The following is a 16,164-nucleotide window of genomic DNA, read 5'->3' as shown; positions in this document are numbered from 1 at the left end:
TTTCAATTTAAAATTGTTGCTAGAGATTCTGATGTATTTGCCTGCCCTGCTGTATAGACTTACGGAGCAGGTTCCGAAGTGATGATGTTATGTGTGAAATGTCAGCAAAAATGAGCTTTCCCTTTGAGGTCTTTAAACAGAAAATGTAAAACAAATTTTCTAGTGTAGTCAGATTACTGAAATAATTGCAGTAAAAATATCTTGTTCTGATTAGACTTTTCAAAAGCAGCGTTTACTGGATCTCCAGGACCCCAGATGTGGGGATGAGTTACATTATCAGCAGTGCTTCTGCTGGGTTCTTGGTGTGGAAATATATATTTACAAAATACGTGTCTTACTAATGCCCTTCTTTGGTTCCTGTAATGTGAAGCTGGAAGATATACGTAGTTCTTATATGTAGAAAACAGCATTCACTTCTGATACAAAAATTAGAAGAAAAGCTTTGGGGAATTTCCTCCTGTAAATTTATGTGAATTCTTGTGTGCTTTTGACTGTTAAACCACAACACTGATGAACCATGTGTAGTATTAGAAAATTCAGAGTCCACAAAAGACCTCTCAATGTCTTTCAGTTGAAAAAGGTTGCTTGCTAACATCCTTCAGCTACTTCAAATGGGCAGGCCAGCCCTAAGACCCTGTGTTGGGAATTCAGTCTGCCTGATGTTAGGTGTAGCTGGGAAGCAAGCAGTGTAGGCTTTGAGGGGAGAAAAAGTATTACAGTATAGATGTTTGCAATTAGTCATTGGCTGCTGCATTTTTAATAGAAAACATAATTTAGCAATTTTTTTAAAATCAGGTGCTCTGTGGATGTGTATAGTCTTAAATCCCCACTGCAAGTTGGAGCAGAAGGCCAGTTGGCTAAAACAGCTGAAAAAATGGAACAGTGTGGATGTTTGTCCCTGGGAAGATGGAAACCATGGAAACGAGCTGCCCAATTTAACCAATGCTTTGCCTCAGGGTGCAAATGCTAACCAAGGTGAGCCTAAATATATGCACTGACTACAACATGTAACATAACCTCTATCTTATATACTCTAGCCTTGCAGAATCCAGCACTCTTTCCTGGGACAAGTAACTTTCTTGTTGAGGATTGACCAGCCAAAATTTTTTCACTAATACTATCCTTGCAGAAAGGATAAATAGGTGGGGGTTTTGTGCTGGGGTTGTGATGTTTTCAAAGTGACTATTTGTGTTTAGTTAGGTCTATTTTTTTTATCTGGTCCTTCAAAATACATGTTGCATGAAAACTAGTTGCTCTTGCTATATGTCACATAAAAGACCATTGTTTCTGTGCTTGACAATCTTGTATTCCTTCTGGTGCTGGTGTTTTAACATTGTTGCAGTTACAAAGCCATTGATACCTATTTAAAGGGAGATCTATTGCAACTACATTAAGCGTGTGAGAAACTAAAGCAGCTATCTGTGGGACGTGCTCTGTATATGCAGTCTACATTGCCAGGTGTGTTACACTACCGTCTTGGAGGAGATGTCTCTTCTTACTTGGTATCATGCTTTCTAATCTAAAATGTGATTATCACATCTGACAGAAGCCTTGTCCAATCCTCTTCAAGCAAAGATTACTACTTTACTAATAACTGGGGAAGATGCAGAGTATTCATCTGAGAAAAAAACCCTCAGTCTTCAAAACCCTTAATATTTTGATATGCATTTCATATAATCATAATAAAGTTAAAATTAAATGTTTTGGAGGTGGCAGATTTGGAATTAGTTTATTTTTCTTGAAAGATTATTTTTGAAGGAAATAGACTTGGTTCATTTTTAAATCTCGCAGCTGGCCAGGGACAGAAATGCATTCAGCATGTAACTTCCTATAAAGGTGGTTTGCTTTCTGTGTCTTGTGATGTTCAGCACAAGCTGGGCAGGCTAGTGATAACTGACATGGCATCTCAACATTCATAGACATAGTGCCATGTCAACAGAGTGATTTTGCTGTAGGAAGATGTCCAGTAAAGATTATGTCAGTCCCATGACCTCAGTACCTCACTTCTTTAGAATAGCTGTGTTTATGACAAACATAAATTATGCAAATGCTCAAAGTTAATGTCACTTTCAAAGAGAAAGACTAAAAATCTTTCATGTGGTGTTTATCCATCCATCATTCTGCAGCTCTGGGTCTGAGAAAGAGAAAAGCTTGGGATGCTTGAGTAGCTGTGTGCTATGTACTTTCTAGTTTGTTTTTAGAGGAATTCTGTACATGTGGTTGAACATCCTTCATCTCTAGCTATTCCTTCTCCAAAGTCCTGTTTAGCATCAGCTGTGCTGTTCTGTACATCTGTTTCTTTGAATGCAAAATGAATGGCACATACTTTGAGCTGTTATGTAATAATAGGATGTGAAATGTCATCTGTGGGCTGCTCGATGCAGAGAGGGGCAAAGCAGGCTGCTGGTGGTGTGGGGATAGTGAAGAGTCAGCAGACAAGAATACTGTGAAAGGCTGATTCACGTATGAATGAATAAAAGCTGACGCAGCTTTCTGAACTTGTGAAAATGACAGATTCATCGAACAGGCCACATCGGACGGTGTTCACGCGAGCTATTGAGGCATGCGATCTGCACTGGCAGGACAGCCACTTACAGCACATTATCAGCAGTGACCTGTACACCAACTACTGTTACCATGACGACACTGAAAACTCGCTCTTTGACTCTCACGGGTGGCCTCTCTGGCATGGTAAGTGGCTAAACCGGAAAGACGTTTCCATGACTTGCTGCTTTGTTCATTTTCAATGGCATTATTTTGGGGAGGGTGGTGGGGAGATGAATGAAAAACCTGGCAAAAAGAACAGAGGCTCCCTTGAAAGAAGTACTCAGAAATACTGAGGCTCAGAAGAGGTACTTTAAGTCTCTCTTGCATAGTTTTAAAAACAAAAATCCCAGTCAAAACGCCCTTTTGAGTAACCTAGCAAAACAGGCCATTGCAGACATGGAAGCATTGCTATTCCTCAGTTATTTTCTCTGTTTCAGAACATGTCCCTACAGCCTGTGCGAGGGTGGATGCATTGCGATCTCATGGATACCCACGAGAAGCTCTGAGGCTAGCAATAGCTATTGTTAATACACTGAGAAGGCAGCAGCAGAAACAGCTGGAAATGTTCCGGTCTCAGAAGAAAGGTAAATGTAGGGAAGAGAGAAGGGCAAAGAACATGTTGAAGTGACAGTAACAAGTGGGAGTGGAACTTTGCATGCAAAAACCAGTTTTGAAACCAGAGTGAAAGTGGTTATGATCACTTGGACCAAAGAGTTGGTGGCAATGTCACATTCCGAATGTCAAAGATGTTCTGTAAGCTGGGTTGTGAGCTGTACTGTAAAAGGGCTCTGTTCTGTCTTCTGCAGTATGTCTGGCATGATGAGGCTCTTATCCCAGTCAGGGGTTTTGGTTACAGAGTGAAAATATTCACGCTGTCTAATTTAATCTTTTAAATAGAGCTTTGTTTTTGGCATGTCAGGTCTTTAAAATTATTTTTTTTCTCTTCCATATAATTTAGCTGAACTACGTATTTCTGAGGTGTAAGGCTAAAGTTTACATTGATGTTAACAATGAGGCAAAGTCTGCCCTACAGAAGTTCATAAAATCTGATGGTTTATTTCATACTGAATAGAGGTAGATTGCTTTTTTCTTTGATTTTTGAAACACTTTTTATAAAATGTTTTATGGTGTTCCACTGAGCACTGCCCCTGCTGGTTTGGTTTTGGGGTTTTTTTGAGTGAATAGTCTCCTTCAGATGCAGTTTCTATGTCGTGTGATCCCTTGCTACCCAAAATAATCCTGCACTGAACTATATCATTGGTTTGAAGGAGGCAGTGGAAGAAGGTGATGGCTTTGTGGTTAAAAGTTGTATGTGGAAAAATTGGAATTACTTTCTTAGCTATTACAAGAATCCCTTAATTCAGATTTTATTTTTGATCTTTGTTGCTACTGTTAGCTGTGTGTAGCCTCATGCATTGCATGAAAAACCACCAGTGTGACATCATATGTGTAATTTTTTTTTCAAATATGCATGCAAATGTTTAAGCAGAAGTGCGTATTTAGAACTTGACTGAAAAATTAGCTGGCAGTTACTATATATGTCCATTTATTTTTCCGCAGTATCCAAGGAAGAAGGTTTTTTTGTGCACTATTGTGAATCCTAGATTTGAAAAAAACTTTAAGCATGTTGTATTATTACTTAGGAGGATTTGTTAAGTCTTTCTTATGTATCTTTCCTTAAGAAGTGTTCCCTTAGAAGCATTGTAGCTTCTCTAGCTTCTCACACTGGGGGGCAAGAACAAAGGGGACTATATCAATGTGTGTCCCTGAGTAAACACACTGTTGGCAGGTGTGAAGGGTCTGCTGCAAGTGTGCTGGTTATAGTATTGCTCTTTTTCATTCCTAGTTGCTAATGCAGTATCTAGGCATTCAATACTGCTGTTGGCTTTGTTTCCGTGTGAGGGGTTTCTGTAGCTATCAACTAATACTGTGCTATTATAAATAAAAAATTGAATGTATGTAATGTGATCCATCCTACTTCAAAGAAGTTTGTTGTCTCTATGTTGTCACTGCTTTTTCATATTTTTCCTCTTATGTGTGGAAATTTTAACAAATGTTCTTTTAATACTGCAAATGTGCTGGTCTTTGGTATAAGCAGATGAATTCTAGGGCTACTAGGTTTCAGTTCAGCAAACACCGCAAACTTCTGCTTAGGTTTTATTCATGGGACTGATCTGACATCTGTGGAACCACAGCTAAATGTCTCTATGACTGAAGGACTTGTTTGGTGTGACATGAGTGAAACTTAAAGGAGGCACAATAGATTAAACAGAATGTAAGTGAGTCAGTAAGAAGTCTCTGATTAATCCATTTCAGTAATATTACTTCTGCCTGTTGTCTTTAGTACTTGCTCCTTCTTAGTGAGACAGTGATTTGTTTGTTTTTCATATCACAGCTCAGAGTCTTTAAAAAAAAAAATCTCCATGCTCCTGACAGCGTGGCTGTGTTTCATTTTGTAGCCCCACACATATAAATAGGCAAGAAACAGGATTTAAAAACTGCAATAGTACATATGGTTACTCAGAAAGATGACACTTCCAGAGCAAGCAAGCGATGGCAGGTACAAGTTAGTGTGTAATAGAGAAACAGAGCATCCTTAATACCTTATATACGGTTTTTGAATGGTAGCCCATAATGTGTCCGATCTCTGATGGCTCAGTTGTATTTGTTTCTAGGAGCAGAAAAGTATGGATTTGGAGTCAAAGGGGAGCTGTTGCTATAAGATTCTTAGGGAAAAAGGACATGAGGGGAATCTGTAGCATCTGTTACCACAACCACACTTCCTTGAATTTACTGTGCTAAACAATTTTTCATGTTCTAACCAAATGATGGGAAAGGTCTATAAAGTGGAGTATCCAGTGAAGGTATTTTTTGACTGAAATTTGAGAATGACAAAAAAAAATTAAATAATTTGATTCATTTAAGGACAATTTTTTCTTATAAACCTCATTTAAATAATCTATTCTTTTTAAAAAGAGTTGTCACCCTAGGTTTATTACCACAATAAATATTTAGATGCAGAATAATCTCATTTTATTTATGAAATTAGAACATATTTTAGAATATTATAATTTATTTCAGAGCTACCAGGTTAAACTAAAATGTAAAAATGGTTCTGCATCTTTCTGAGTGATAAGAGTGTTGTGAATAAGACTGTTGTGACTGAAAAAAGTCTTTGCAGTTTTTCAGCAGACATTTTCAGAGGAGTTACTAATATCAAGTAAGAGAGTTCAGAGGACACTGCAGTTGAAGTTTTTAACCCACAATATGGTTTAGTAGTGCTCAAAATGTTTGGTCTTCACACTTATTTTTCCTCTTCTGGTGTATTTGCAAAGGGCTATGAATTCACCCTGAAAGTTACTATTTTCCGATTCTAAGCCAAAGCTACTAGAAATGTTTTGAATTAAGTACTGAGAGCATTTTAATCAGTTTTACTTTTATAATTGTTTTGAGGGACTAACATGCATTCTCTTTCCCTCCCTCCCACCTCCCTCTTTCTTTGACAGAACTTCTCCACAGAGGCATAACCTCAATAACAAATCTTGAAGGTTGGGTGGGACACCCTTTGGACCCTATTGGCACCCTCTTCAGTAGCCTGATGGAAGCTTGCAGGGTGGATGATGAGACCTTCTATGGATTCTCAGACTTCATGGGTAAGACCACACAAAGGGAGCAATCTTCTATATGTCTTCGTTTACTGGAGGCATTTTTCTGGTGTTGCCTTTCTGAATCACTTTCAAAGCCAGTGTTTTGGTAGTATAAAAACTCACATTTGCGTTCCTTAAGAAAACACAAGGTAGAGAAAATATTTAGAGTAAAATATGAAAGCACTTAAAAATTACAAGTTACTTATTCTTGAAGGCAATTCTGTATTTCACACTTGAAACAGAAGCAAATAAGACTTTATTGATGCAGCCCACTCCGCATACATTGCTCTGTCCTCTTTCTGAGAAATTCCAAGAAATCACAGGATCACAGAATTGTTGAGGTTGGAAGGCGCCTCTGGAGATCAACTAGTCCACCTGCTCTGTTCCAAGCAAGGTCACCTTGGAGCAGGTTATCTAAGACTGTGTCTAGTTGGGTTCTGAATAACTCCGAAATTGAACACTGTATAACCAGTCTGGGCAACCTCTTCCAGTATTCAGCCACCCTCACAGTAAAAAAGTGTTTTCTTATGCACAGATGGAATTTCCTGTATTTCAGTTTGTGCCCCTTGCCTCTTGTCCTGTCACAGGATACCACTGAGAAGAGTCTGGCACTGTCTTCTTTACATTCTCCCATCAGATATTTATACATTTTGGTAAGATCTTCCTGAGCCTTCTCTTTTCCAGGCTATATAACCCCAGTTGTCTCACTCTCATTATGTGGGATGCTGAAGTCCTTTAATCATCTTGTGGCCCCACACTGTAAATGCTTCAATGCGTCCATGTACTGGGGAGGAAGCCCACAACTGGACATGACACTCCAGTTGTGGGCTAACCAGTGACGAGCAGAGGGAAGGGATCACCTCCCTTGACCTGCTGGCAACACTCCTTTTAACACAGCCCAGGATGTTATTTGACTTCTTAGCTACAAGTATACATAATACTTGAAATTCATGATGAAACACTTCAAATTGATAACGTAAATGTCTGTAAAGATTCAAATTAGACAGTAGTATTGCAATATTGGTACATAATTTAGGGTAGGACGTGTACATCCTTTTTAATTTCAGTATTTGCTTTCCAGGTACTCAACTGATTAGTTGCTTAGTCTCTTTCCACTGCTGTGGTACCTTCTTATCACCACCTGTGTGGACAGAAACTGGATTAATCCCTTGAACTGCAGCTCTTCTATATGCACATCCACAATCTTCTGGAGGCTTTGCCTCAAAACTCCTTTTACTTAATTAGGTTTCCTCCAATAAATTTGTAATGCCCTATCCACCAGTTCTGAAAGTTTCTTTAACAAAAATCTGATTTTTTTAATTAAAAAAACCAAACAAAACTCAAGCCTGTGAAATAAAAACAATGCGTGTTGAAATGTAACTTCCTCTATCACATGCAATATGGTATCTACCAAATGCATTCATCCTTCCTATTTGCTGCACTTGTCCATCTCCTCATATCTGTCTGTTATAACCCTTTATTCCCAGATTAGGCTGTAAATGGCTACAGAGTTGAATAACATTTTGTCATATGGTGTCTGAAGTGCCAAATGAATCAGTAGTGCTCTTTAAAACAGTTCGTGGATCTGTGTGGGATTTAGATGTAGCCTTTACTAAAAGTGGGACTTCTGCTGTTGTTAATATACAGTTTTAACATAAATACAGTTGTAACAAATAAACCTGAAAAGAGCACGAGCAAACAGAGGGCTCTTTAAAGTTATGGAGTTCCCAGGCCTATAGTATTTACACAATTCTAATAGCTTGAGATGAAGTCTGTGCAGCTGTATAACCACTTTTCCCTTCCTCTTATGCACAAGGCCTTAAGGAAATGCAAAAATGGGTGGGGAAAAACAATCAAAATGAATTTCCCAATTTTGGCCTCGTGTAACATAAAGCTGGAGAAACTGCCTTTCTCTAAATCATGCCATTTTAAAAAAGAAAACTTTTATTCTTACTTGAGTGGGTTACTTAAAACCTAATTGCTTTGTGTATTTCTGCCATTTGGAAATGGATGGGATATCTTAGATGGGATCATTGTTTTTTGGGATTGTGCTAGTAGTTTGAATCATTTAACAATAGTAGAAAAAGGAGCATTTGTATATGTGGCTTTATAGGCTGATTATAGTTTAGAAGGATTTACTGACGTGTTTCTCTTTGTGTCACCCCTTACAGAGAACATGGGGCAATGCAAATCTCTGGAGTACCAGCACCTACCTGCACAGAAGTTCTTAGAAGAAGGGGAATCTTATTTAACGCTAGCTGTGGAAGTAGCATTGATAGGCCTGGGACAGCAGCGAATAATGCCAGATGGCTTGTATGCACAAGAGAAGGTTTGTCGAAATGAGGAGCAGCTCATTTCTAAGCTACAGGAAGTTGAATTGGATGATACTCTGGTGAAGATTTTTCGAAAACAAGCAGTCTTCCTATTAGAAGGTAGCTCAATACAGTTTCTAACTGCTTCTTTAAACTGTTTTCACTTACAGAAGCATACAGAACTAGAATTCCTGTTGAAACTGCCTTAATACTTCAGATGTTTTCCTCAGATGGATCTCTAGCAGAATTTTGTCTCCAATATCTTAATGAAATCCAAACATCCTTGAGATATCACATGACTGTAGAAATAAGGCATTTGTTGACCTATTAGACTTTTATTTACATTTTGTTATTTAGATTTCTTGACTGTCATGGTCTCTGTATCCTGATTATACAGCCCAGGCTCACAATTAAGTAATGTAGACATCAGGTATCATCAACAGTTCTCGGGTAGTAAAATTCTAAGTGTTCCTTGTACGCTGGAAAAAGGACTGGCAGCTTTGTAAATGTTAAAGTTTTTTGCCTCTCTTCCCAAGAGAAGAGCTCAGAAAATTCATTTAGGATTGCTGGGCCAGAAATGTAAGATTTTATTTGTAGCAATTAGGAAAATTACTTGCCTCTGATGTTAGTGTCATATGTGAAAATTGAAATATGTGCTCAAATATTGAGGCTGAAGATGTAGTTTTGTGACTAAATTTTGACCAAGGCCAACAATTAGTAGTTAGCTACTGTTGCAATAAAATCTGTGAGAACAAAAGTGCATACTTCTGCTTTAGCTTTTGAAAAGACTTAACGTGTAGCACTTAAGCCTCATATTCAGAAACTATTCTCATGGGTTCTGAGATTGTGTCTTTGGGTTTTGAGTTTTTAGTTGGAAGAAGATAGAGGAATCCGGTATCCAAAGACATAGTCCAAGTTTTTAGTATTTGGTGGTACTGCTCTAGGCAAGTTGTGAAGGCTGTTGCACAGCAGTTAGGTTTTGCTTTCTTTCTGCAAGAAATTTGTCTTTTAAAACTTTCTCTTTCATTGAAGAGGTGTAGTATGTTGTTTAGGATTCTAAGCTTTGAGTAGTTTTGTCCAGATTCCTAAAGACTTTGGTACCTAATGATGCTGATTGAAACTGCAGAAGAGCCACATCATGGGGAGAGTTTCCATTACAGTGTGATGTACTGCTGCTTTATGGCCTTCGGACAAAAACAGCTGCTTACTGGATCCAGCTACAAACTACCTTACAGGGATCCTAGGGGTTATAAAATCAATTTGCTGCTTCTCTTTACTGGTGGGTTGCAGTTTGAGGAAAAGGCAGGATTTCTCCAAAATGTTTTCTGACAATTCTAGTTTGCTGCTTTTGATCACTGAAATTCTTTTAATGTTTTCTTAGTATAGTAAACAAGTGATTATAGCAGGAAATCTCCTGATGTAGCTACCTGCAAAAGTGCTGTGGTGAGCAGTGTGCAGCAATGCATTACTGTGTGCTGAGAAATCTGACTTTCCTGCAATAGCTTCAGTTTACACCAGGTGAGGCAGAAACTGCCAATTCACATGGAAGAAAACCAACACTGACTTAAGGTGCTAATCATATCAATTGTGTTTTTATAGTTATAGTCCTGTAGGTATAATGCAAAAAGCTCAATCCAATATTAAACTGATTTCTGTGCTGTTAATGGAAACTAATGCATGCTGTATGGTAGCTACCATTTGAGTCCATGGTAAAGCAGACCTTAAGACTGTTCTGCAAGAACTGCTCTAATTTTTTGCTTGACTGCTAAGTTAGTGGCAGAATATGTTTTCATGTAAATACTTTGTCACGTATTCTTCATGTCCTAACAAAGTTTGACTGGACCACCAACCAGCAAACATAAATGAAAAGGCCTCTTTCATTGAAGCAATGCCAAATAGTTTTCAATGGCTTTCAACTTAATTTTAAATGATTGAGACGTACTGTCACCTACTAAAAGTTCATTAACATTTCCTTTGCAATCAGCCCCAGTCTTCAGAAATGCCCACCTATGGAGGTCAGGATTTTTTGATGCCCAGTAGTTTTTATCTTTGCATGTTGTCCTAAGGCATCAGTCAGAAAAACATTGCTGGAACAGCTTGGCTGTTTCTTTGTCTGCTCTCCTTATCTACTTCTATGTAGAGTCAGTCATGTTAGTCTGAACTGCTACTGGAAGCTGTTTAAGACACATGACTTTGCAAAGAAGCCATTCATCCATCCAGGTGTGGTGGGTAGCAGTCTCTAGCAGAAGTACTAGTAACTTCTAGGACTGCTGGCTATCTGTGCAGTTGTAGTCCAATTATACCTAATGTATGGTTCTGTATCTTGCAATGTTTAATGCCTGTAACTTTAGTCAATGAAGTTAAAAATGGTTTGACGCAGTTTTTCTGTTGACAAGAATAACATTCATGCACAAAAAATTTAAAGTGGGATTGGTAAGAGCTATCAACATTTAGAACTTGGCAAGGAAATGGTTGCATTTAGTTTTTTTGTTGTTTTCAATCCTGACGCTGCTATTACGAAGTTTAAATACTGCACTGGCAGCACTTAATGTGAGAAAAATCCATTGCCCCAATGATGGGGGGAGTTTCTCCACAAGAAGTAAATTTTTAAGATCATGTGGCTATAATGGACTAACAAAACCAGCTTTGATGTAAGATCTGATTTACTCTTTTCTGGAGACCTAGTCCAAACAAAAAGGTTATTTAAATGCATAATGTCAGGTGAGACTTTGGGGATAAGGTGCTGCTGTGGTGATTGCCCATGTAAATGAAATTTAAGATTTTTTTTTTTTTCCCTTTCTGGTGGATTTGTGATAAAGCAGTCTTGCACCAATATGATGCATAGGAATTCACTTGGAGGCAAAGCTAGGATTATCATTTTTTACTTTTGCCTACCATAGGCTTGCTGAATGAGCCGCATGGAACACTGGAGCCAGTCTGTAATTAATCTGTGCACTGATTGTGTACTCAGTACCATACAATTTCCAGTCTTTCTTATTTTTTCAAGGAATATATAGTATTTAATATACTAGAAATACATTGAATGTATGTGATGAGTAATATATTTCACAGAAAATAGCAATATGACTTCGCACTTTGTACAGAAAACTGTCTCTAAATACCAGTTCTAACTGTAGACGTAGTGTGTGTTTTTACAGGTCTAGAAGTTGGGTTTTAGCAGTATGTTAATACTGACATTCTCTTTTTGTGCAGCTGGACCATATAGTGGTTTAGGTGAAGTCGTCCATCGAGAGAGTGTTCCAATGCACACATTTGCCAAGTATCTCTTCACCTCTCTCCTACCTCATGATGCTGAATTGGCGTACAAAACTGCACTGAGAGCCATGCGGTATGTATTCGTGAGTCATCTAGAAAGAGTACAAGGAGCAGTTAAGGGCTAACCAAGACCTACTCTTTTTTTCTTAAAGAAGTATTCTTCCCTTTAAGGACAAATTATTTTGGTTCTGTCACCTGTAAGAGCATTTGGTGTCTGTAGTAACTACAGTATAATTATTTATAAGTGTACAACTAGTGTTTGTCTACAACTGTTGAAGTAGCATTCTCTGTTAAATCCTTCTAGAATTCCATTCTTAGGGCATGTGATTTTGTGTTAAACAACAGCTTTAACATGTATGTTCTCACCGATGTGCTTGGTTGTGTGTGTGTGGTGGTATTGACCAGGAAATTGGGAAAGATGCATCTCACCAGTAGTCTGAGGATCATCTGCTGCTTAGCCTGTTAGGTAGGACTATTTGTTTCACTGGCCTCCTTTATATATTAACTCGCAATGATAAATTTGAAACCATATGGTGTGGTCTCAGCCAGTATGTTTTTCTTTTGCTTCATAACGAAGCAGTCTTGCGTGCTTCTGGGTGAATGTTGGGATTTAAATGGATTATGTCGTATGACAACAAAAATATCTGACGTGCATCCCGTTTGTCTTCAGAAGTCAGGAAAAAGATGTTTCCTAGGGAGCACTGCTTATGTGTTGGCTTTTTCTCAAGGCAGGCCAGATTGGTAATTATGGCTAAGAAAAGCCTTCTGAAGGAAGTCTCAAGGGCCTAACTGATCAGTGATAAATCTGTTATCTGCATACAATGCAGGGAAAAAACTGGTCCCATCTAGATTGTCTAGTCCTTGTCAAGAACCCTGTACTTGATGGTAGACGAAGAATAGCCGCAACTAAATACTAAGAGCAATCAAGCCCCAGATTTAAAAAACTAAAAAAGGTGTTGGTTTTACCTGGTCATAATAATTGCACAGTGATTGAAGAACATCCTATCCATATAAGTACTATTTAGCTTCATCAGACAAGTTGTGTCTTAGTGGTTTTAGAGGTGTATAGTCTGAAGTTAGTTTCTCCAAGAAACTAAATGAGGAGAAAATAACTCTGTGTTCAAAGGACTAACCCAGAGGGCATGCAGAAGAACAAAACATAGCTTCTATCGGGTCAGGCCAAAGGTCTGCTTAGCCTGGGTTTTTTTGCCTCGAGTGTCTAGTAATGGATATTAAGGAAAGAACCTTAATAAATGTGAAGAGTGACCTTGCATACTTGCTGCTTATGATTAGCATTTTAGGAAATAAACTGAGAAGATGGAAGTGCATTACTGATGAACTATAGAGAATGTTCACGTATGATCAGAAAGCTGTCTCGGCCGTCTAATACAACTCTCTTCATTTATTGCAAGTTAAGTGCGTCAATAACCTGGATCATATCAGATGGACAAGACAGTACAAGATGTGGTGGATGGGTTTTGTTGGTTGTTTAGTTTTTTGTTGTTTTGTTCTTTAGGTCAGTTTTATAAAGTAGACATGTCCCTGTATTTATTTTGAATTGCTACCTTAAAGGGTTTCTAGGAGATTTTGTGTGGATTGTTCCTCCTTAAACTGAATTACTGGAACCACACTGAAAGGTTGGAATATAGACATCCATCAGCAGCTTTGCAGAGTACACAGAATACTTCAGTGGACATGATGGCAGCATACCATTACTTTTGAACAATAATGTAAGCTTTTCTTAGATGTTGATCATAACTAAAAACTTTTTCTTTCTTGTCACTTCCTTTCTCAACTGGAAAAAACAGACAAGACACCAAAAGATCCAAACGATGAAACCTCCAGTTAGTCATGGGTAACTGCAGACATCTTTTGTTATGAAGCTGTCATCTAAGCCAAAGAAGTTACTTTTCTTATACTGGTCTGTTTGAAGGAGTTGTCTGTTTCAATTTGGTGAAATCACAGGAGACTTCAGCGTAATTGGGGCTTTTCTGCATAGGTCTTTTGCCATCACTACATAAGGCAAATAAGAGTTCAACCGTAGGCAATAATCACTTTCTGGATTTTTGGTATTTGGTGCTCCTCAGAAATGTGGACTGCTGTATTGAACTGTGGTGATGACAGATTTAGACACTTTGTATTCCATGTCTGTCTGCATTCCGCAACGCTTCCCAAGTTTTCCTCTTTCTGTTAGCACCAAAGTAGTAGTTAAGTCTATAAAGGACTATAAAGGACTCTCTGTAAAAAACAAGTGAAAAAGTAACTTAATTCTGTTTTGATGGGACAAGAAGACAGCAAACATGAAGATTGATTGGCCTCCTCACCACAAGAAGGATGCTGAGGCTCTGGAGCGAGTTCAGAGAAGAGCAACGAAGCTGGTGAAGGGGCTGGAGAACAGGCCTTATGAGGAGCGGCTGAGAGAGCTGGGCTTGTTTAGCCTGGAGAAGAGGAGGCTGAGGGGAGACCTCATTGCTCTCTATAACTACCTGAAAGGAGATTGTAGAGAGGAGGGTGCTGGCCTCTTCTCCCAAGTGACAGGGGACAGGACAAGAGGGAATGACCTCAAGCTCCGCCAGGGGAGATTTAGGCTGGACATTAGGAAAAAATTCTTCACAGAAAGGGTCATTGGGCACTGGAACAGGCTGCCCAGGGAGGTGGTTGATTCACCTTCCCTGGAGGCGTTTAAGGCATGGTTGGACAAGGTGCTGAGGGGCATGGTTTAGTGTTTGATAGGAATGGTTGGACTTGATCCGGTGGGTCTCTTCCAACCCGTTGTTCTATGATTCTGTGAAAGGTGCTGTATTGAAATCTGTCTGGTTGTTCGTGCTTTTAGAAGTGGAGTATGTTTCTTTCTCCACTTCAACATTTATGGAAGAGTTTACCTTCCCAAGACCTCAGCAAGTTGTTCTCAAGATGTAAGTGTTTAATATCAGTCTGTACACAAGTCTACACGGATCTATGGCCAATGATGGCAGGTCTGGAGTATTTTACCTCTCTGTATTCAAGATCATTTGTTGCTCTTTCATTTTCTGAATCCTGTTTTAGTGTGTAGAACATTTGGTATGAAATAAATGGATGCTGAGCCTAAAGCCTTCAGGCATACACCTTAGGTCTGAAAGGACAGGGTTGTGCTATCCTTGATTGTCACTGCTGTCTACAGTTCTCTGCTTGCAACACTGAAACATATGGAACAGAGCCTTGGAGAATGGGGATCTGTGGTGACCTAGTTGACTGCTCACTTGGAATCTGAACTTAAATATTTGGCTTAGTTTGTCTGATTCCTTGTTAAGCCTGAATTTCACCATGGCTTTGGGAGCCAGACTTTAATGGTGATCTTTAATCACAAGGTAACTTTGCTAAAACCTAGCTAAATAGTTGATGTTTGAAAGAGGGGGGGCGGGGAGGAGGAAGTGAAGAATGCTAAATCTGCTTGTGCTTGTTCTGATGTTCCCTAATCTTGCCAAAATTGCATGAAAGCCACCAATTCACAACAGCATTTCTTTTCACTACAAAAGAACATAGAAGCTGGCAATGAAATTCAAAGTGACGAAAAATTTACTCAAAACAGCTTGTTTCTTTCATGCTTTTTGTCTACTTACCGTTACTCATAACCGAATAATCCCTTTTTGCATTAGGTAGTTGGAATTTTTACTGCTTATTGAAACCATCTAATAATGTATCTTTCCCCCCACACTCTGTGCTTGGAAAAAATCAGCTGAAGAGTTTGTGTTTTATTTTTATGTGTGTGAAGCTATATAAAGAAATGTTTCCATGGTACTAGTGAAGATATTTTAGTCTTGATATGAATTAAAAGGGAAGGTTCTTCGGGTTTTTTTTTCACATTGGCATACACATAAATGGGTCTGAAAGTGTTAACCTGCTCATAGTTGTTTACATGGTACATTGTATTTGTATATACCTGCTAGATACCTTCCTCAGGGAATTCTTAAGCATGCTCTCATATGCTTCAAGAACCTACAGAAAACTGGTGGAACTGAAAAATATATTAATGTGAAAAAAGACATGCATTCCAGCTACTTAAAGAACTTGGCTATCTATTTAAGTACAAGAAATTGTAACGTAAATTTAGATGAGCTTATTGCGTAAGAAATAGTCTATCACAGAAAATCACAATATGTTGGATTTCCAGTATTCACTAGTTGCTGCGGTTTTATTGATAGAAGAGATCCAATTTCCTTTGTCCTCCCAGATGACTTCCTGCTAAAAAAATCACTTGCATATGAAAGCTGGTAGAAACAGAATGCAGATGTTAACCCTGATGAAGAAGCTGAGCACTGGAAAGGCTTCTGGACATTGTCTTGTTACAATCGTTTCATGTCTTATTAACCTTTCGTGTCCTGAAACAATGCTTAATTGTGTGA

The 16,164-nt window shown here is 38.6% G+C and overlaps 1 protein-coding gene across 2 annotated transcripts in view; it reads left to right on the top strand.

Annotated features, from left to right (window-relative positions):
- Positions 1–16,164, top strand: part of ZSWIM6 (zinc finger SWIM-type containing 6) — a 112,194-nt gene that overhangs the window by 82,668 nt on the left and 13,362 nt on the right. Inside the window, exons 5-10 of one of the 2 annotated variants that reach the window (XM_069880212.1) lie at positions 796–975; positions 2,515–2,691; positions 2,985–3,131; positions 6,054–6,200; positions 8,366–8,626; positions 11,720–11,855. In XM_069880212.1, the coding sequence (XP_069736313.1) occupies positions 796–975; positions 2,515–2,691; positions 2,985–3,131; positions 6,054–6,200; positions 8,366–8,626; positions 11,720–11,855 (1,048 nt within the window). The remainder of the gene's footprint in view (positions 1–795; positions 976–2,514; positions 2,692–2,984; positions 3,132–6,053; positions 6,201–8,365; positions 8,627–11,719; positions 11,856–16,164) is intronic. The other variant, XM_069880213.1, reaches the window with a different exon arrangement.

Source organism: Phaenicophaeus curvirostris, chromosome Z (genome assembly GCF_032191515.1).
Source record: "Phaenicophaeus curvirostris isolate KB17595 chromosome Z, BPBGC_Pcur_1.0, whole genome shotgun sequence".
Taxonomy (NCBI): Eukaryota; Metazoa; Chordata; class Aves; order Cuculiformes; family Cuculidae; genus Phaenicophaeus; species Phaenicophaeus curvirostris.
This window is presented reverse-complemented; position numbering and strand designations above follow the sequence as displayed.